At 41.7% G+C, this 21,647-nt stretch overlaps 1 protein-coding gene, 1 long non-coding RNA gene and 2 other non-coding genes across 4 annotated transcripts in view; 3 read left to right on the top strand and 1 right to left on the bottom strand.

Annotated features, from left to right (window-relative positions):
• Nucleotides 1–141: 141 nt before the first annotated feature.
• Nucleotides 142–21,647, top strand: part of polr1a (RNA polymerase I subunit A) — a 39,107-nt gene continuing 17,601 nt past the window's right edge. Inside the window, exons 1-24 of the mRNA XM_047353941.1 lie at nt 142–322; nt 613–721; nt 823–918; nt 3,212–3,361; nt 3,488–3,598; nt 3,712–3,797; nt 3,963–4,048; nt 5,137–5,217; nt 5,363–5,477; nt 5,554–5,695; nt 5,774–5,935; nt 6,854–6,976; nt 8,597–8,824; nt 8,912–9,019; nt 9,519–9,665; nt 9,838–10,029; nt 11,122–11,271; nt 11,360–11,543; nt 11,635–11,717; nt 12,150–12,308; nt 13,515–13,613; nt 13,770–13,922; nt 14,340–14,422; nt 14,618–14,783. Of these exons, the coding sequence (XP_047209897.1) occupies nt 246–322; nt 613–721; nt 823–918; nt 3,212–3,361; nt 3,488–3,598; nt 3,712–3,797; nt 3,963–4,048; nt 5,137–5,217; nt 5,363–5,477; nt 5,554–5,695; nt 5,774–5,935; nt 6,854–6,976; nt 8,597–8,824; nt 8,912–9,019; nt 9,519–9,665; nt 9,838–10,029; nt 11,122–11,271; nt 11,360–11,543; nt 11,635–11,717; nt 12,150–12,308; nt 13,515–13,613; nt 13,770–13,922; nt 14,340–14,422; nt 14,618–14,783 (3,090 nt within the window). The 5' untranslated portion in view covers nt 142–245. The remainder of the gene's footprint in view (nt 323–612; nt 722–822; nt 919–3,211; nt 3,362–3,487; nt 3,599–3,711; nt 3,798–3,962; nt 4,049–5,136; nt 5,218–5,362; nt 5,478–5,553; nt 5,696–5,773; nt 5,936–6,853; nt 6,977–8,596; nt 8,825–8,911; nt 9,020–9,518; nt 9,666–9,837; nt 10,030–11,121; nt 11,272–11,359; nt 11,544–11,634; nt 11,718–12,149; nt 12,309–13,514; nt 13,614–13,769; nt 13,923–14,339; nt 14,423–14,617; nt 14,784–21,647) is intronic.
• LOC124860547 lies at nt 3,220–21,645 on the bottom strand. The gene is made up of 5 exons (XR_007036383.1): nt 20,893–21,645; nt 20,634–20,690; nt 3,689–3,825; nt 3,462–3,609; nt 3,220–3,333 (listed from the first exon to the last, which is right to left on the bottom strand). It is a non-coding gene; the product is annotated as an uncharacterized LOC124860547 (long non-coding RNA).
• Nucleotides 11,757–11,893, top strand: LOC124861023. The gene has a single exon (XR_007036549.1). It is a non-coding gene; the product is annotated as a small nucleolar RNA SNORA5 (small nucleolar RNA).
• LOC124861024 lies at nt 15,680–15,816 on the top strand. Its single transcript, XR_007036550.1, has one exon. It is a non-coding gene; the product is annotated as a small nucleolar RNA SNORA5 (small nucleolar RNA).

Here is a 21,647-nt window from a genome sequence, read left to right as displayed (position 1 = left end):
AAGTATATCGGATTGAAACAGACTATAATAAATATTCTGTAGATAATATGGTATTATAAAGTGAATGTAAAGAGCAGTTCTGTGGAAATGCCGTGTCATAGCGTGGTGGTGTGCTCCCCTCCACTCTGAGCTGTGGTCTCGCGGTCCCACGTGTGTAACAGGAGGAATCTGGGACTCGTGGGCTTCAGCTGAGCGCCGTGAATTCACAACTATAAACAGCACAAAGTTTCAGCTAGCATCCGAAAATGTTGTTTTCTAAGGAGGTGCCATGGCGGCGCTTAGAGGGCATGTCGTTTGGCTTGTACTCAACCGAAGAAATAAGGTGAGACGCGTTTAGCCTGTTAGCTTCAGGCTAGTTAGGGTTCAAAACAACGCAGCGGCTCGTGGCTTCTCGTTCTCTGAAGTCATTCACGTTTTAGCTGCTAGGAAGAGTCTAATGTTTACCTCTAGCTACTGTGCATGATAGTCAAGTCAATTATTTTACTACACGCCAAAAAGAAGATTCACGCTTGTTTGACTCGCAGAGCCGCAGAAACTCAAACTAGTGAGAAAAAAAAACTGACTGTAAAGTAACTGAGGGTCTCTTGTAACATGTTTACCTCTCCTGTTCAGGAAGTTGAGTGTGAAAGCCATCACTAACTTCAGGTTCCTGGATGCTGTTGGAAATGTGGCCCAAAACAGTTTGTATGATCTGGCTCTGGGGCCAGCAGACATCAAAGAGGTACATAACTGAGATATTATGTGGTAATTGTTTATGAAGTACTTCAGAGCCAGATACAAAGTATCATTATCTATTTATGTTACTGCTGTTGTTTTTCCCAGGTTTGTTCAACCTGCTGTCAGGATTTCAATAACTGCCCAGGACACTTGGGACACATAGAGCTGCCTCTACCAGTATACAACCCACTGTTCTTTGATGTAAGCATAGTCCAACACACTGACATGCATTGGAGTTGGATTCATGACTTTCACAAAAATAAGGAAATTCAGCTTAATGAAATGGGACATTATGTGATATAAAGTTACTAGAGTTTAACAGCTGATTTCCACATTTTGGTTATTTCTATTTTTGACACAAGGATTGTGTGGCTTTGCAATTTCTCTTTAATAATTATAATAAATGAGACAAAGAAACAACTCAAATGTCCAGTTGTTCATATTTATTTATACACTGCGCAAAAAAATAAAATAAAGGGAACACTTAAACAACACAATATAACTCCAAGTAAATCAAACTTCTGTGAAATCAAACTGTCCATTTAGAAAGCAACACTGATTGACAATTAGTTTCACATGTTGTTGTTCAAATGGAAAAGACAACAGGGGGAAATCTTTGGTGATTAGTAAGAAACACTCAATAAAGGAGTGGTTCTGCAGGTGGGGAACACAGACCACTTCTCAGTACCTATGCTTTCTGGATGATGTTTTGGTCACTTTTGAATGTTGGTGGTGTTTTCACACTCGTGGTAGCATGAGACGGACTCTACAACCCACACAAGTGGCTCAGGTAGTGCAGCTCATCCAGGATGAAACATCAATGCGAGCTGTGGCAAGAAGGTTTGCTGTGTCTGTCAGCGTAGTGTCCAGAGCCTGGAGGCGCTACCAGGAGACAGGCCAGGAGACGTGGAGGAGGCCGTAGGAGGGAAACAACCCAGCAGCAGGACCGCTACCTCCGCCTTTGTGCAAGGAGGAACAGGAGGAGCACTGCCAGAGCCCTGCAAAATGACCTCCAGCAGGCCACAAATGTGCATGTGTCTGCACAAACGGTTAGAAACCGACTCCATGAGGATGGTATGAGGTCCCGACGTCCACAAATGGGGGTTGTGCTCACAGCCCAACACCACTGGTGCCCTGTGCTCCTCACAGATGAAAGCAGGTTCACACTGAGCACATGTGACAGACATAACAGAGTCTGGAGACACCGTGGAGAGAGATCTGCTGCCTGCAACATCCTTCAGCATGTCTGGTTTGGCAGTGGGTCAGTAATGGTGTGGGGTGGCATTTTTTCGGAGGGCTGCATGGCCTTCCATGTGCTTGCCAGAGGTAGCCTGACTGCCATTAGGTACCGAGATGAGATCCTCAGACCCCTTGTGAGACCATATTCTGGTGTGGTTGGCCCTGGGTTCCTCCTAATACAGGACAATGTTAGACCTCACGTGGCTGGAGTGTGTCAGCAGTTCCTGCAAGATGAAGACATTGAAGCTATGGACTGGCCCACCCGTTCCCCAGACCTGAATCCGATTGAGCACATCTGGGACATCATGTCTCACTCCATCCACCAACGTCACGTTGCACCACAGACTGTCCAGGTGTTGGTGGATGCTTTAGTCCAGGTCTGGGAGGAGATCCCTCAGGAGACCATCCACCATCTCATCAGGAGCATGTCCAGGCGTTGTAGGGAGGTCATACAGACACATAGAGGCCACACACAATACTGAGCCTCATTTTGACATTACATCAAAGTTGGATCAGCCTCTAGTGTGTTTTTCCACTTTAATTTTGTGTGTGACTCCAAATCCAGGCCTCCATTGGTTAATAAATTTGATTTCCATTGATGATTTTTGTGTGATTTTGTTGTCAGCACATTAAACTTTGTACAGAACAAAGTATTCAATGAGAATATTTCATTCATTCAGATCTAGGATGTGTTATTTGAGTGTTCCCTTTATTTTTTTGAGCAGTGTATATTCCATGTTCTGTGACAGGAAGAGAAAGCTCACAAGGATTTAGGAGAGCAACTTTGCTTTTCTGCATTCAGCCTTCCTGTTAGTTGCTAAAGGTTTCTCTCCCTCTGAGTCTGAAGGAAATGCGGACATATTTCGACATGTCATAGAAATGTTAGCTTCCTTTTTAAATAGCTTCTTACAGTTTTTGCGTTTTTACCTCGCTGACACAGAAGAATTTATAGCATTGAATTTTAATCTCTTAGTTACTGTTGTCAGTGTTAGCGCTTAGTACGATTTGTTGACTGATTGGATAAAGATTGGATCTATGAGTTCCCAGCATTCTGCTCACCCGTTCAGACCGGTCCAGCTATAAATAGTCCCATTTATTTTGGTCACCAGCCAGTTTCTCTGTGCATCTATAGTATGTAATCATAATGGACTGGATTGAAATGGACTTTATTAATTAAATGCAACTACCTTAGCCTTTAGCCCCTTTTTTATTCTCTCTGCCTTTGTTTTTGTTTGTCTGGCTTGTTCTTCCGCAGAAACTCTACCTGCTGATTCGCGGTTCGTGTCTGGCGTGTCACATGTTGACGTGTCCTCGAGGCGCCATCCACCTGCTGGTGAACCAGCTCAGGTTAGTGGACAGTGGAGCCATGCAGGAGGTCTACCTTGTGGAGAGCATTCTCAATCAGGTGGGTTGTAGAAAGTACGCTTCTCTACGTCAGAACCATTATATTTGCAGGTTTTTGCTGAAACATCATTAAGTTACATCTGTATAAAGCATAAACTCACGGGAACTGATCATGTCTGCGTGTTAGCACCTTGACGAGAATCCCAAAGCTACAGGAGATGAGATGGAGCAGGTGCTGAGGGAGTTTACCAACACGATAGTTGGAGCGAACACCAAAGCTTCACAGAACTCCAAACCTGTGAGTGGACACTTTCACAAAAACAGAAACCCAGTCAGAATGATGGTTTTGTTGACACCATGTAGATACTTTACTGCTTCATGCACTCACTTTGTGTTGTCAATGTTTGTCAGATTAAACATCTGGTTGAGAAGAAAAGCAGTCTGATAAATGACTTCTGGAGGGTCCAGATGAAAACAAGGAAGTGTCCTTACTGCAGGTAACCTTACAGTCAGCTCTAATGTAATCTGAATGGGAAAAAGCTTTAATCTCATCACAGAGCCAGAATATGTGTGACATAGTGGTGTAGCACCAGTTAGCTTAAATGGTAACATAAATCATCACAGTCCATCTCATGATATAATTGTGTTTTCTCTGTGTGAAGAGGTGGGAGGTCAACGGTGCGTCGTGAACACAACAGTAAGCTGATCGTCACCATGCCAACAGGAGCACAGACTGGTGAAACCACAGGTGGGGAACAGGTGGCAATGACGCGAACTTTAGAGCTTCAGTTTTTCTGCTGTCGCTTCAGATTGTTGTTAGATTATTTTTTAGAGGACTCGAGGGCATATTGGTCTACAGCAAAGACTTTTATCAGCTTAAGAAATTTTCTTTATTGCTAAAGGAAAATCATCAGTGTCTCATTCACCTTATTTCAGCAGAGCTTAGATGAAGCTGTAAAAGAGTATTCCTGAAATCACTGTTATCAGTTTAATTGGCTGTTCATGGTAGCTTTGTGCAACCGCCGTTTTTCCCAAAATGAGAAAAAGATGGAAATAAAACCAAATTTCAAACAAAATGACTAAAGCCATGACCAAAATAATAATTTTCTCTAGTAATGAAAACAAGACAAAAATGTTGGGAGGAGATGAAAAGCAATCAGATCTAATTTTAGCCATTTTGAAAAGTGAGGCGATCTGAGAAAAATGAGAAGTATTAGTTGCTTATGATGCACATCCTATTTAGGATGATTAGGTTAGGATTTATGGTGGAAAGAAAACCCAAAGTTGTTTCAGGTAACAGACGTTAATCCCTCTCTATGTACTGCAAAATTAAACTTGATTTCATCTCTATGATAAATATTTCACACCAGCCCAAAAAAACCAATTTTCCTTAAAGTTGTAAAGGCCTTTAAAATCCCCTTCATGTGTTAGTCATCTAAATACACAGTACGTAATCTAAAGCTACTAGAATGTAGTTAGATGTAGTCGACTAAAGGTAAACTAAACGGGTTGACTTCAGATGGATCAACATTGACTAAAATTCTATTTCAGTCGAGGGTCACAGTCAGGATTTTGTTCAGAAATGTATTTCAGATGTATTTTCTAATAAAAGCCGTTTAAACTTACAAAACACCCAAATAGTTTTTCAGCATAAATGTATAAGCAACAAAACCCATTAAAAAGGATTAAATTATAGATTAGCTGCTTCCAGGCTTATTTTGATGTGGTCTAGTAGTAGACGGCATCTCTGGAGACAGGCCTGACTGGGGGAAAAAAAAACCAACCATTTGTCTCTGTTTACTTGTAATAAACAGCTTCTTTTTGATGGTATTGCAGAAGATCTGCTGGCTGGAAACAGAGTCTTCCTGACTGCCAGTACAGCCAGAGAGCACATCAATAAAGTCTGGGAGAAAGAAGGTAAAAACAAAGCATTGTGGGATAAAATCAGACTATATGCAAGCCTGAAAATCAGATTTTTAATGCTTAGATATGAGCAGTTAAAGTAGAAATACAACTGGTTTCATATGCTGAAAGAGACTACTACAACTTGCTTTGTCTCCAGGTTTCTTCCTGAAGAGCTTGTTTCCTGGGTTGGAGGAGAGCACGGGGTCAGAGGAACAGAAGGATTTCTATCCTGACCTCTTCTTCCTCGAGCTGCTGGTGGTCCCCCCTTGCAGGTACAGTATCAGTTCCTGAACTGATGTGAAAGTGGACTGCAGCGGTAGACCCTCATTACCACATCCTCTGTGCCAGGTATCGTCCGATCAATCGACTGGGCGACAAGATGTTCACCAACGGTCAGACTGTTAACATGCAGTCTGTGATGAAGGATTGTGGAGTCATCAGAAAACTTCTGGCCCTCATAGCAGGAGAGAAACATGCTGAGGAGGAAGAGGTGAGGCGATAACATCTCTTCCTCATGGGGACATTTTATCTTAACTCTTTATTAACCCTACTTGCTTTTCTCTCTCAGACATTGGAGTCAGAAGATCAGACGTTCTTGTCGGGCGTTACCGGACAGACGTTACCAGATAAACTCTATAACATGTGGATCCGCCTGCAGAGCCACGTTAACATCGTTTTTGACAGTGACATGGACAACCTGATGACGGACAAATACCCTGGGATCAGACAGGTATGACAGAGAGAAGAGTGGGGCATCATCTGCATGGTGGAAAACATGTGCACACTTTGACCATTTATGATGGATTGCCATTGCACACGTTAAGGAGGTCAACTTAAGCTGGATAGTGAACAATAAGAACAATGCTCATGTCGTTACAGATGCTCACAAATGTGTAAAAAAACTTAAAATAAATTATTTCTTATACTTAAGTAGCACAATTTCTCACTTTGTTGACAACTGTTGCTACCCATCAACAGCCCTTTAAAAAATGGTACAGAAGGATTTATATGTCCCTTTTTAAGTTGTTCTGAGTGTAATTATTACTCTATGTCAGATCGGATTTTTAACTCCAGTTAAACAGGAACTCACAGAGGTCCACTTCTTGACCTGTATTTATGTCACCACTTCACACGGTGAGCAGGGTGACAGGGATGTAAATACATCTCCAGAGTTCACTGTTGGACATCTGCAGCAAAGAGTAACACCCTTGCATATACCGAAAAATAAAAGCCCCTTCTGTCCTCCAATGACCAACGGCAATATGTGGAGTTTCCTGAACTCTGCCGGGACTAGAACCCGAACCACGAAATCAGGTGAGAAGATTGAGCTAATATTTGCAAAACACCAGGTGGATCTAGTGTGAAACAAAGGATGAATATGTGGAAAAGTACCTCATACTCTCTGTTAAGCATGGTGGCGGATCTGTGATGCCTGGCATCATGAAACAGACACTTTTAAATTAAAGTCAGGCAGACTCGAACAATAAACTAAATAGAATTGTCCAGAATTCACTGTCAAATGAACACAGAAATATCTCAATTACTACGCATATACGTCAAGGTTCTTTAGCTTGAACCTTTTTTATTTATTTTGTGCATTTTCTGTTTTCTCTTAAAAACTTTTCTGTTCCTCTGTTCTGTCTGTCAGATCCTGGAGAAAAAGGAGGGATTGTTCCGAAAACACATGATGGGCAAACGAGTGGATTTTGCTGCGCGCTCCGTCATTTGTCCCGACATGTACATCGGAACAAACGAGATTGGAATACCCATGGTAAGTCTTAACTCTGATTTCCTGATGCCATGTAGACACCACAGTGTTGTTGTGTAAATTTCGTCATGTGGACCAGCTCGTCACGGTCTGCTAGGCGTCTCTGCAGACCTCTATGTCCTGCCTAGAATTTTGTGTCTGCATTGGCTGTAAGGCTGCACAATGTATCGTGAATATATCATTATCACAGCATCAGTGTGTGCAATACTCATATCGCAGAGGACTGTTTGAATATAGTAGGCAACAGTTATTGCATTCCAAAGTGTTATGAACCTGCATTTTTCATGCTAATGTAATATTTAGCCAGGAGGACAGAGTCTCGGGGCAGCAGATGCTCACACTGGACACTGGTGACATTGCCCAAAATTCTTAAGGTCACAGAGAGATGGAAGCACCGATGGCAAAGAGAGGAAAGAAGAAAATAGGCATATATCGCATCTCATATCGTCATTACAATATTTACCAATGACCCTGCTGGTTTTTCCAGTTTCAATAATTTGTTCGTCATAGACAAAGATACAAGAACTTTGTATATAAACCAGCATATTATCACCCCCTAACAAGTTGTAGATGTAACTATATGTCTGAGTGGAACGCAGTTCAGCCGAGCTAAAAATGGTATGAACAGGCATCTGCTTGTCTGTGATGTTCAAGTAGCCTGTGTAAAGGGACACGGCGAAGTACTGAAGGTCAAGCCCTTAAAAGAGCTGGGGTCTCGTTTATAAATGTGGCGTACGCACAAAACGGGGCCTGAAACTGGCATACGTCACTTTCCACGCTAAGCTTGGGTTCCATTAAAAACCGAGCTTGATTAGCGAATGTGCGGTCCCTCACGTAAACTCTGACCCATATCTACCCCCTTTTTGTAGACGGGAATCAGGCAACGCAGATGAAGAGGTGGGGAATTGAAGCCACACTGCGTCAGGATTCCTCTCAGACATTCAATTCCACTCCATATTGAACTTTAATCATTGTTAAACATGAAATAACATTGATCAGCTGTCTCATTTAAATACAAACTAACATTCATTAAGGTTCTTTGCATTGACCATTTCTGGTTGAATGTGGGCTTGTAGAGGGCAGAACATGAGGCCTTGAGAACCTTGTATGCAAACATTGAGGTGCAGCTGTGATTTATAAAGGGAATTTGATTGCTGGTGTGTGAGCGCATGGTTTTGTAAGTCTGGAGTCTTTCGGCGTGTGTCGTTTCCAGCTTTTGGGCGTACATGGACTTTTGGTATAGATCCTTTGCAATGTTTTATAAATGAGACCCCTGGGTTGACTGGTCCAGTTTGAGTGCTTCTTCATTTAAGAGAAAGAACCCTTTTTCGGGAAATGTAAATCAATAACCTAAAGAGTAACAAAACTAAGTAATGGCATTCAAGAAATATTAGGTTTGATATAAGTAATAAGATGTCATCAGCATAAAGGGAAACTTTGTGTTCAGTGTGACCTCTCTGGGTGCCCTGAATGTGCTCACAGCGTTGTAGGGATATCATCAGCCCTCAAATAACTGAATCATACAGCAGACAAACTGGGCCACCTGCTGATTTCTTTTTATTGTTTTATCAAAGAGAAGAATTGAATCTGCCAATCGCTTCTTCCTGTTGACACGGTGTACAGGTGTTTGCCACCAAGCTGACCTACCCACAGCCCGTCACTCCATGGAATGTGAAGGAGCTTCGGCAGGCCGTTCTCAACGGGCCCAACGTTCACCCCGGCGCCTCAATGGTGATAAATGAAGACGGCAGGAAGACCATCCTGTCAGCCACCAACCTCACACAAAGGGAGGCAGTTGCCAAGCAACTGCTGACGCCCTCTCCAGGTCCACATAAGATGCCCATGAAGATCGTAAGTCAGAAGCTACGACTGTAACTCCTCTCACTGAGAGGTACGAATCATTATCACACCTTTTATATTTTATTTTTGCTGCTTCAGGTGAATCGTCATATAAAGAACGGAGATGTTCTGCTACTGAACAGACAACCAACCCTGCATAGACCCTCCATTCAAGCCCACTGTGCTCGCATCTTACCAGGAGAGAAGGTAACACATCATTTCTCTTCTGATTCCAAACTTTTTGCTTGATTCAGGGTTCGTACCCATTATGAAAATTGGGGTTTCACAATTTTCGAAGTCTAGATAAATATGGAAAAAGAATATGAGTATGGAGAAATATTTGTATTACTATACTTTATTCCCTATCCCATTGTCTAAATGTTATGACCTCCCTTATGGTCTACCTTATGTCCTCTTTACTTTGTGCCCCTTCTTCCTTACCTCCCACACTTCAGTCCTTTTTAATTACTTTCTATGTTTTGTTTATTCTTCCTTCCTTGTGTCCATCCAGGTTCTTGTTCTTGCAAGTTTCATATTTAAAGCCTGCCTAGTGTAGAACTATCTGCCATAAGTTCATATTTTATTTGTTGTGATGAACATATAGGACGGAGAATTCTGGAATGTGTACATGAAAAATTTGTAGGACCCCTGTTGACTAATACAATGATACACGACCGACCAACCCTGTTTTTTCTTCATGTCTCAGGTACTGAGGCTCCATTATGCCAACTGCAAGGCGTACAATGCTGACTTTGATGGAGACGAGATGAACGCTCACTTCCCTCAGAGCGAGCTGGGCCGAGCAGAGGCCTACACATTAGTCAGCACGAACCAGCAGTACCTCGTCCCCAAGGTGAACATCCGTCAATGATTACACCACATATCCTATAAGCCCTACCTACTTTATGAAGCTTGGTTTTTACTGTAAGAGGCAGAATATCCTAAAGCCGGGGGATGAGAAGAATTTCACAGCTGGTATGTTTTTATGAGTTGTTAATGTTTTCCTTCTCTATGTTTCTGCTCAGGATGGTAAACCTTTAGCAGGCCTCATCCAGGACCACATGGTGTCAGGAACGAAGATGACCATAAGGGGCTGCTTCTTCACCAAAGACCAGTATACAGAGCTGGTGTACAGAGGACTGACCGACAGAGCAGGCCGGGTCAAGCTGCTGCCTCCCACCATACTCAAACCACAGCAGCTGTGGACAGGAAAGCAGGTAACAGCTGTGGATGTCAACATCTTTAGCTGCAGTGAAAAATATGCTTTGCAGAAATATTCACACCCCTTGAACATTTCCTTCACAGTTCAACCACAGATTTCCATGTATTTTATATTTTAGACCACCACGAACAGACAAATTAGTGAAGCAAAGGTCTGTAGTAAAAGGAAAGGGAATTTAGTTTTCTTTTAATAAAGATCTGAAAAGTGTGAAGTGTTTTGGAGTGTCAAATCAATAGATGTAAAACCACATTTTGGGCTTTTCATCAGCTGTGCACATCTAGAGAAAGGTTTTGGTCATTCTTTCTTGGACTATAGCTTGAGTCTGTGGCAAATTGATGTAGAAAGGAAATCTAAATGAGCTCCACCTTTCTGTCAACTCTGACCAGTTCCATTGTCCTTCACGGAGAAACGCATCAGAGGCGACTGTGGCTCAGTAGGAAAAGTAGTCGTCCTGCAATCAGAAGGTTGTGGGTTCGATTCCAGCTTCCTCCTGCCATATGTCGATGTGCCCCTGGGCAAGGCACTTAACCGATCTGCGTATCGGTGTATGAATGTGTGAGCGTTAGGGAGTGCGATTGGGTGAATGTGTAAAGCGCTTTGAGCGGTCTGTATGACTGGAAAAGCGCTATATAAGTTCAGTCCATTTACCATTTACAATTTTATCTCCAAAGCATGATGCTAACCGGACCTCTGAACGGTTTCTTCCATAGATGCTGTTCTTGTAGCCACTCTTGCATGAAGGTCGGTTTGTCAAGCATAGTGTGGCCCTAACTCAGCCTGTCAGTTTAGGTTTGCAGCCTTGCTGGGTCTGCAGTTGTGACATCCTTAGATAAGGTAACATAAACTTATCTGATTTAACTGATTATGTGACGTCTGAAGGCAGTTAGTTTGTGGTAAAGAGGCCTGGATACAAATCCGCAACAAACTTTTCAGATTTGCACATAAAGTTTAGAACTATCATTTTCCTTTTTACAGTTATGCAGTTTTCTGTGTTGGTCTATCACATCAAATCCCAACACATAAAAACGCTACTGCTTTTGTATATATTTACTACAGCTGCAGGCTCTGTATTTTCTTCTTATCGTAGGTGGTGTCCACTCTGTTGCTGAACATCATCCCGGTGAAAGCTGTTCCTCTTAACCTTATTGGCAAGACAAAAATCCCCGGCAAGGCGTGGATCCAGTTCCCCCCTCGTTCTGCTCCTGGATACAAACCAGAAAGCATGTGTGAGTCACAGGTAGGAGCACACACACAAGGTGGAACATGAAGTACATCTGCAAGTTACAAGTGGGTTAAAATGACTACTTCATTACTTCATCTTCTAGGTGGTGATCCGTCAGGGTGAGCTGTTAGTCGGTGTTCTGGACAAAGCTCACTACGGCTCCTCAGCCTACGGTTTGGTCCACTGCTGCTATGAGCTGTACGGAGGGGAGACCAGTGGAAAACTGCTCAGCTGCCTGGCTCGCCTGTTCACGGCATACCTGCAGCTCTACAGAGGCTTCACCCTGGGTATGAACCTAGATTCAAAGACATCCGGAGCTTTCCTGCCATTAGGTTGAGAGCAGCACTCTAAATCTGGATTTCTCGTCTATACATCTAGGAGTAGAAGACATCCTGGTGACACCTGGAGCCAATATGCACAGGACCAAAATCATTGAAGAGTCTTTGAAAATTGGCACCAAGGTGAGTGAAAGCACCAGTGTTTTTGTTCTCACCAAATCCTGCAGCCTTGTCAAATTCAGTGCTTCCCCCTTTCTGGAAGCCACTGGCCAAGATGGCTGCCACAGTAACACTGCAGTTTATGGGCCCCACGGTGCTCCAATATGGCCGCCGGGGATAAATATGTGCTGCACACAGATGTTTGCCGTTCCTACTTAATAGCAATATTATAATAGCAGCAGCATTGTACGTTAACATGTTCAATTGAACATGTTTATATAAGTGGACTGCGCATTTTAGAAAGCTTTGAACTGAACCATGTGGCAAACCTGAAGGGATTGCAGCTCACCCTGACATCCCTTAATGGCCACAAGTTGGCAGCAAAGTCTGCTCATTACATCCCCTAAGATCCTTTTTAGAAAGCCATGTTGTAACCCTGTTGTTGCTGCTGCTCAGGCCCTCCAGGCTGCCTTCAGACTGCCTCCTAACGTGGATCCAGCTGAAGCTCGGAGTCGATGGCAGGACGCTCACCTGAGCCCCGACCAGAGAGACTTCAGCATGGCCGACCATAAATTCAAGGAAGTGGCCAACCAAGTGAACAATGAAATTAACAAGGTAATGTTTCACTCTCTGTCACATCACAGCGGTCAGTGTGACTCATACATTTAGGTCATAAACTACAAATTTGCTTTGTTTTAAATGACTCCAGTGCAGATCTGGCTTCATGTTTAGTATCAAGTCTTTAGCAGCCTCTAACAGGTTTTCTTCCAGGATCGCCTCTATTTAGCTCCATTCATGTTCTCTGACAAGCCTCCCTGTCTCTGCTGAAGAAAAGCTTCCCCACAGCATGATGCTGCCACCACTATGCTTAACATTGTTTTTGGTCTGTTTCCTCCACAAGGAGCCATTTGTTTGTCAGCCAAATGTTGGTTCAGTTTTGGTCTCATGTAACCAGAGCACCTTATTTTACAATTATGTTCTACTATGTGTAGGTCTATCACAAAAACTCTAAATAAAATGAATACATTTTGGTTGTAACTTGAAGTGAAATATTTTAAGGGGCTCAACTAAAAATCACAATTTCTGAAAAATCAAGAACATTTTCATTGATTTTAACATAGACGTCTAATGTTGACTTGCCATATCAGAAGTTGAGTTTTTGTCCAAGTTACGGATAATTTTGGCTTTTGTGTTATTAACAGATAACTAGACTACTACATCATTTTTCTTCCGGGTTTTTAGATCACATCCAGGGTTCTAGGTTCAGTTTAGATGCAAACACAGCATTGAAATGATAGTTTTCAAGGATTCTGTAAAATAAAGATTTTCCTGATCACAATCTTTAAATATTCTGTATTTCTTTATGATTATCCTGTCTAGATTTTTATATATTTTATTGCATTACTTTGTAAGTACCAGATTGTAACCTATGCAAGGTTGCCCAAATGCCCAAAAACAGGGACATTGCTGTTTTCCAAATCAGAAGCCGGTAAATTTAAGCTGACCTATAACTGTATTGTTTTATGATTTGTGGAGGGAAAAAGCAGATGAAACCCAACTAGGTGAATGTTTCTAGACTCGGATGTTAATAACGTCCTCAAAGGTGACGGAAAGGTTTAATAACTGAGCCTGGAATAGAATGGGATCTTAAAATGAACAATTATTTGGAATGCTGCATTTTAATATAAATGTTAAAGAGTCAAAATATCTAAATTGAAACTCCAGAGTTGTGCTAGAATATGATGAAGCATCAGGGGTTTATGTGTATGGAAATCAGTCATAATGACAGTCCTGATGGAGTTGTCCTGTGCTTGTCTACAGGTGTGCATGCCTGTTGGACTGCACACCCGGTTCCCAGACAACAACCTCCAGCTCATGGTGCAGTCAGGAGCCAAGGGATCCACTGTAAACACCATGCAGGTAACACGCTTCCCACAGCTGTCTGTCCTGCTCTGCTTATGGGTGCCGCAAAAAATGTCACTTCCTTCTTTAAAATCTGTGCTCCTCTTCTTTTTTTTTTTTTTTTTCCAAAAATGTGTGTTGTCTCATGTGTTGTTTGAACGTGTGTCATTTCAGATCTCCTGTCTGCTGGGTCAGATTGAGCTGGAGGGCCGTAGGCCTCCACTGATGCCTTCAGGAAAATTTCTGCCTTGCTTCCAGCCGTATGACCCTTCACCCGGCGCAGGGGGCTTCGTTTCCGGACGGTTCCTCACAGGAATTAAGCCACAGGTGCATGAAGTCCGCCATAAGGGCTTTGTGTTTGGTTGTGGTCTAGGAAGCAGAAGAATGATGACAGGGTTGAATGTCACAAATGTGCACCACATGCAGCTGCTGTTCTTAAAAAGGAACGGGAGCTGGAATCGTATCATCAGGCTGGCTGAGATAAAGCAGAAATTTACTTAACATTTCAACCCTGATCAAGTTTACTTGGAAATTAGGAAGCTGTGCTACTTGTATTCCTAAACCTTTATAACAGATTTTGGATTAAGTTACGTTTATCTTGGAGAAAAAATAGAATCAGCTCTGGATCTAATATTAAATAGTAGATAAGTTACTGGGTTTTGGGGATTTTTTTGTAAATCTGTAGATTATTTCTATCAATGCTGCTGTTTCTGCTTTGACTCCATGGTTGTAATCTGTCACCAGGAGTTTTTCTTCCACTGCATGGCTGGCAGAGAAGGACTGGTGGACACGGCTGTGAAAACATCCCGATCAGGATATCTGCAGAGGTAACACAAGCATCTTTACATAAAAAGATTTTCATGCAGTGAGAAAAATGTGAAGGTGTGCAGTCTGTAGTGTAAGCAAAGTAAACTTTAGTCTCGTTACTGGTCAGCTGACTCAGGGAAAATGAAGTGGATATAAATGTGTGGATGTTTTGCCCTTCCTCCTCTCCGTCCTCCCTCCCGTCTTCTGCTCCACAGATGCATCATAAAGCACCTGGAGGGTTTGGTAGTGCAGTACGATCTGACCGTCAGGGACAGCGACGGATCTGTGATCCAGTTCCTGTACGGGGAAGACGGGTTGGACATCCCCAAGACCCAGTTTCTGCAGCCAAGACAGTTCCCCTTCATTGAGGACAACTATGAGGTGCCACAGTAAACACGAGCACTGGGTTTCTATGGTGATGTTAAACTGATTTAAAAGAAACAATTCTGGCAGTAAAGGCAAGATGTCTCCACATTTTGTAACTATTTCCCATTATGGAAATTGAATCTTGTTTAATTCTATGTTTGTTGATGTTCTAATCTAAGGATGCGCTGCGTCATCAGGTGAATCAGAGTTTTACATCTGACCATCCCTAATCACTGATCGACTGGTTGGAAACGAAAAACCAGATCTTTCTCCTTCACATTTAATGCACCATATCTGATCACTAACAGTTCACATCTCTTTGGGGGAGAAGTTGTTATTGAAGGTAGGAGAATCAAGGTTAGCTATTTTCAGTGAAGGATATAAAAGGGAAACAAACTGATAAGAAGCTACTAAGAGAGGTACATTAACCGTTCATTGAGGCTGCCACTTTAACAGGTAGGTAACACAAAGTATCACAGTTAAGCTCTAGAAGGAACAAACCTAGAAACCACTGTAAATGTAATGCTTATCGTGCTAACTGTGCTAATCACTAATGTATGGTGCTGTAGACAGTTTGAAACTCAACTGTCGTTTTGTCTTTATTTTCAAACAATAGTGTTATCTGGTTTTACTGCAGAGCTGTGTAATGGACTCAATAAATGGGCTCTATTTCTAAATGAGAGAAAAGTCACCCAGGTTATGGGTGTTACAGCTGGTGACCAGAAAACTGCTACATCTCCAGTTTTGTGCTTGCAGCCTTGATCAACCAGTTGTTTGCTTGGTTTATGAGCAGATCATGGACTAACACAGGATGAACCACAGGTTTTCTTTACGTCTTGGTGTCAATACATGGTTTGAACACTGCAGCAAGGCAAACAGGCTGCTTTATTAAGTGTAGTCAAGCTTGATGAGGCAAACTTGTCAAATTCAGTGCTTCCTTCTCTCTGGATGTCTCTGGCCAAAGTGGTTGCAACAGTGACTGTGTAGTTCATGGGCCCCGTGGTGTTTCAACATGGCCACTGGGGATAAATATGTGCTGCACACAAAAATAACCATGTACTTCTGTTGGGCTTGACAAGACGGGCATGAAAAGCTGCACGAAGTTAAGTTTTTAACTTCTTTAACATTTTAAGATGGTATTTTGTGAACAATCATAAACACCACGTTTATAATTTTGCCAGGTTTATTTTCACCAACCCGCCGTCTTCCAGCTCAACCATAAAAACCAAGAGGGGTAGTGAGAGGGGGAGACATTTGGCAAATGTCGCCGGGTCCGGGACTCGAACCCGGGACGGCCGCTTTCAGGACTGTAGCCTCTGTATATGGTTGCGCGCTTAAGCCCTACACTATCAGCGCCCCGCCCCAGCATAAATTCTTTGACCTTGGTGTACCAGTAGAGGGAAACATCCGCAAGTCAAAGTCAAGTCAAGTTTATTTATATGGCGCTTTTCAGCAACAAGGCGCTGTACATAAGGAAAAACACTACAATAGTAAAGAAAATCAAACGACAGAGGTAATTTAAAAATAAAATAAAGAGAATAGAATGATGAATAAGAAAATGAAAGGAAAATTGGACTGAAAATGTAACTAATAATGTTTAGATGGCACAGTCAAAGGCCACTCTAAATAAATAGGTTTTGTTGGAGTTGATCCCAGGAACTCCTGCGTGTTCATTTGTTAAAGTTTAGACATCCTATACTGTTACTAATAAAACAAAGTAATAAAAGAACACAGAGGCTGTGCAGTCTTTAGTTGCCTGTACAGGGAGAAGCTCGTCCGAAATACTTCTGAAACTTCTGATTACTTCCCCCAGAACAGTCGTTTTTATTCAAAATCAAGGCGTGTACATTACAAAGAAAAACATACATTTTAATCGAGTTTCAGAGCTGTCTGGCACTTCTGACATAACGTTTCAGCAGTTCCTGTTTTTCTACAAATATCTTCTTGTCGTAGGGCAGATCTTACAGAGACACATCCAAAAATATCTTCTTGTTACTGAACAAATGATATCCAAGTCAACCACACACAGAGAAGCCTGTTTGCAGGCCTCAGTTACACAATACATTTTATTTCACACATTATTAAACATACTTGAGCATAGCAATACAGATCCTTTAAGCATAGCATGAATATTTTCCAACAATAGACATGCTTTTCTATTTCTATACTGCTGCACCCCCCCCTCTTAACTGCTCAGGCACTCTGGTCTAAACCAGTTTGATAAGCCTCTTCTTACTTTTCCATCACTCCTAACTGTTGTGATTATGCAATAACACAGCTCAATAATCAGTAAGTATATTAGATTTATTATACTTCAACAGTTTTTAATCTTGATTTAAAGCAACTTAGGGTTTCGGCGCTTTTGCAGTTTTCTGGGAGTTTATTCCAGATTAGTGGAGCATAAGAACTAAAAGCTGCTTCTCCATGTTTGGTTCTGGTTCTGGATGTGCAGAGTAGATTTGAGCCAGAAGACCTGAGAGGTCTGGGTGGTTGATACTGTTGTGGAATTTTCTTATCAAAGTGGGTAGAAGTTGACTCAGAAGAAGAGAAAATCTGGACTTTGTCTTTATAAGTTTTATTCAAAGGCATTCAGCGTTTGAATGACTCTGTCACTGAGGTTAGTCAGTGAAACAGAGCCCCGATCAACATTTACACACAGTATTTATACCAGAACATGACAGTGTTATCTCAACTTCAAAGAGTCTGTGTTTTATGACCCCAGACCCTTCTCGGGTTCAGAGGTGACAAAGTTACCTAGGAACAACCATCTGCTCTTCCCGAGGCATCACCGTAACAAATGGGCCTTAACCATTAAACTTCTGATAATGGCTTTTACAGCTTCCTTCACTAACACAGATGTTCGGAGGAGTGAGATAAAAAAGGTCATACACTGTGAAATGCTTACTGCAAGAATTTCCATCACAATACACTGACAACAAGTCTGTAATGTATTTTGGTGCTAAGCCATTCAGTGATTTATAGACTAACAGAAGTATTTTAAAGTCTATTCTCTGAGCTACAGGGAGCCAGGGTAGGGACTTTAGAACCGGGGTGATGTGCTCCACTTTCTTAGTTTAACGCGGGCAGCAGCGTTCTGGATCAATTGCAGCTGTCTGATCGACTTTTTAGGGAGACCTGTGAAGACACCGTTGCAGTAATCAATTCTACTAAAGATGAATGCATGGATTAGTTTTTCAAGGTCCTGCTGAGACATTTATCCTTTAATCCTAGAGATGTTCTTTAGGTGATAGAAGGCCGACCTTGTTACTGTCTTTATGTGCCTCTGAAGGTTCAGGTCTGAGTCCATCACTACAACCAGGTTTCGTGCCTGATTGGTGGTTTCTAGCTGTATTAACTGAAGCTGTTCTAACCTTTAAACGCTCTTCCTTTGGTCCAAAGATTATTACTTCAGTTTTGTTTTGATTCAGCTGAAGAAAATTTAGGCCCATCCATGCATTGATTTCTTCTAAGCATTTACCCAGCGCTTGAATGGGTTCATAGTCACCTGGTGACATCATAGCGTATAGCTGTGTGTCGTCTGCATAGTTATGATAACTTGCGTTGTTGTTTATTAAAATAAACTGTGCACATTGATCATACTGTTTTTGTCCATAAGAGCCATAAGAGCCCAGTCTAGAGCAGTTTGCCAACCACACCCATTTTCCCTTTTCACCTTCAGGAGGATCTCAGTCAGTGTCATGTTGTGTCTCTCAAGCAGTCCATTTCTCCAGGGAAGTTTCACTTTTCTGTTTGAGTGTACCACCTGACCATCTCCAAATCTGAAAGGTCTGCAGCTTGGGTATTCTGTTTGCAGCAGTTTATTGATTTGGCTTTGACTCAGGTCTTTTATGTAACTATCCAGCCACTTTTCACCACAAACGGTACGTGTGCAGGCAGTGTCAATGATAGCTGATCCAAGTGATTCAGTCAGAAAGATCTCAGAATCCGTCATTATTTTAGTAAACAACGTAATGTTGCATTCCTCTACATCTTCTGTCAGCTTCGCTTCATTTCTCCGATTAGGACAGTCTTTAGCCCAATGGTACGTGCTCTGACAAATGGCGCATTTTGTTCGTTTACCATATTTATCAATTGGATTTGTACCATGCTGTGGCTGCCGCTGTGCGCTCTGTGACGGGCAACTGCTCCGTCTGAATTTTCCTGGTGGTCTTTGGTCTGTAAATAAAATGGCATCTTGTGTCTCGCTGCCATTGCTTGTTGCGCTGGTTTTTCCTCCGAAAATCCGCTTTAATCTAGACTTCATAGACGCAAAAGTCAAATCTGTGCATGCTGTGAGAACAAGCTGCCTATTCTTCTCCTGGAGACAAGCCGTGTCCAGGAGTTTAAACGCCAGCACAGCGTCAGGCAGGGTCATATTGTACTTCTTCATACGGTTATATCGTTGTTCATAGTCTATTATGTAGTCCGTCATTGACATTGTGTTGTCTTTGGATATCGAGTCAAAATAGGAGTATGCTTCATAAGCGCGGTCTTTTTCTTCTCTTAGGAATACCGCGTCCAATTTAGTAAGCAAGGTTTCCATACCGTTATCTTTGTTCAGATCTTCTGCGGATATTTCCAAAGCAGTCTCTCTGGCTCTGCCTCCGAGCCCCAGCGCCACTGCTAGTGCCTGTTTTTTCAGATCCAAGTCCGTAACGAGCTTCCAAATACTAACTTCATTTTTCCAGCACTCATATGGCCTGGCCTCGTCAAACTTCGGTGATACTCTGTACTTGGTAACCATCCTCTGCTACCATGAAAATTCATAAACACCAGGTTTATAATTTTGTCAGGTTTATTTTCACCAACCCGCCGTCTCCCAGCTCAACCATAAAAACCAAACTCCAACTCTCCCAGTCTCTCACGATAACACCTTCCCTCCCAGAGGAGGTTAACATTTTGCACATGGTGGAAGGTAAATGTAATAAGCACTGTGACTCAGCAAGTTTACCCAGCAGTATCCTTTAAATGCCAGCTGCTTCCTTTGATTAGTATTAGAAAGCCTGAGAGGTCCTGGTTTATATTCTGTAGAGATTACAGGTCTAAACCTTAACTGGGAAATTTGAAAAGGATGCCAATACTTCCAGATCCAGCATGTTCCACGATACCAAGGTGGGAAGTTCATCTTTACGAGCCTGGGTCCTGTGGCCTGTAGCAGCTTACTCCTTTTCTTAGCCAAGATAGTCTTATGTGAAAAAAAACCTTTAACTGCTAAAGTATATTATGACAAAGGAGTGAAATGAGAAGCTTTAGTTAAAGTTTCTCTTGTTAAGCAGCAGCCTTGAATAGTTAACATGTATGAGATGGTTTCTTTAACTTACACCTTCCTTTCACTTTATTCTTCAAAACCTCACTGAAACTGAAAATGGTTTACTTTTAGGGTGTTCTCACATTATGTATAACTTTTTCCGGTGATTTTTCTTTTTTTTTTTTCACACAGCAAACTTTTATCAACCTGCGTTCACCACAAACCACACTAGAACAATCTGTCTGTTAATTGGTCGGATGTATCCGGGCCGGGAGGGGCTGTGTTCTGAGCTAGCTGAGAAAACAGAGAATTTAATCACATCATTAGGGTGTTTCTGGGAACCATTGCTGGCAAAACTATCTGAGAAGTAAACAGAATGGATTTTAAAAAGACGTCCTGAAAGTTGCAGAGTCTTCTGCTTTGTTTTAGGGCTGCAACTAATGATTATTTTAATAATGGACCAATCTATTGATTATTTTTATTATTTATTTTTTCCCCCCAGTTAGTCGACTAGTCACGACTGTTTTTTTATGATCTCCATCATCATTTCTGTGATTGAAACTGACACCTGAGTTGCTTGTAAAAATGTTTTAACTTATTGTTTGTAGTCTACTCACCCAGAAATGTCCCTTTGTTGCTACTCTCCTTTATGTAGAACCTTTACAAGTGAAAACCTGGAAAATATGAATTTGAAATGCAACAAGTTTTTTTAACAATATTATTAAAAAAATTATTAATTTCATCTGCTAAAAAGTATTAAAATGTATTAATAAAAACAAAGTCTTTTAACTTCAAAAAGCTTTTTTTAAATGGTTTAAACAGTGCTTGATGTTTAAAGGCATTTTAAATGACAGTGTACAAAGGTGAACATATTACCATGTTCTGCAGTCAGGCTTGGTCTCTTTTTTGAGGCGATGTTCCCAGCATCAACGTCCAGGAATAAAGATAACTGAATTATTGATTTCCAAAAGACTCTCCAGCAAGACATTTAAGACTAAATAAAACTATGCCGTTATGCAGCTTAAGCTTATTCTCAGCCAAATTGATTCACTTAGTTACAAATAAAAGACTGAAATAAACCCACCATTAACCGTTAGATATCATCTGACTCAATTATATCTGTTTAACGTCCACTCAGTGGTGAAAGCCAGTGGGAGTTTGAGAACGATGTGCCGGGAGTCAGGTGGTCTCTCCAGGTATAGCGAACCACGGCGACTCTGTTCAGCTGACAGCTGGCGAGGCAGATCAATGCAACCATATCTGACCCTGCTGGATCAGTTTGTTATTTTAAGATACTTTATTGGATTGTGTTCCTGCACTGATGCAGAACTGTTCATTTCTGCCTCCTAATGCCTTTCAGAGTGAAGGAATATTCCCAACTCTGATTTCTGTAAAGGTTTCGTTCTCTTCTTTGTGTGGTTTGTAGTACATTTATATAATTAGCTATTTCTTGTTGACCCAACGTACCATTACACAGATCTATAATAATAGCATAACATTAACCATGTTAAAGCATAACTAAATTATACCTAAATGTAGCCTTCAAGGAATTTAATCAGTGTATGTAAAGAGGCATTACACTGTTACACACACACACTGTGAAGCATTTTAAACTTACACCAGCTGTGTTC

The sequence above is a fragment of the Girardinichthys multiradiatus genome, chromosome 23 (assembly GCF_021462225.1).
Source record: "Girardinichthys multiradiatus isolate DD_20200921_A chromosome 23, DD_fGirMul_XY1, whole genome shotgun sequence".
Taxonomy (NCBI): domain Eukaryota; kingdom Metazoa; phylum Chordata; class Actinopteri; order Cyprinodontiformes; family Goodeidae; genus Girardinichthys; species Girardinichthys multiradiatus.
This window is presented reverse-complemented; position numbering and strand designations above follow the sequence as displayed.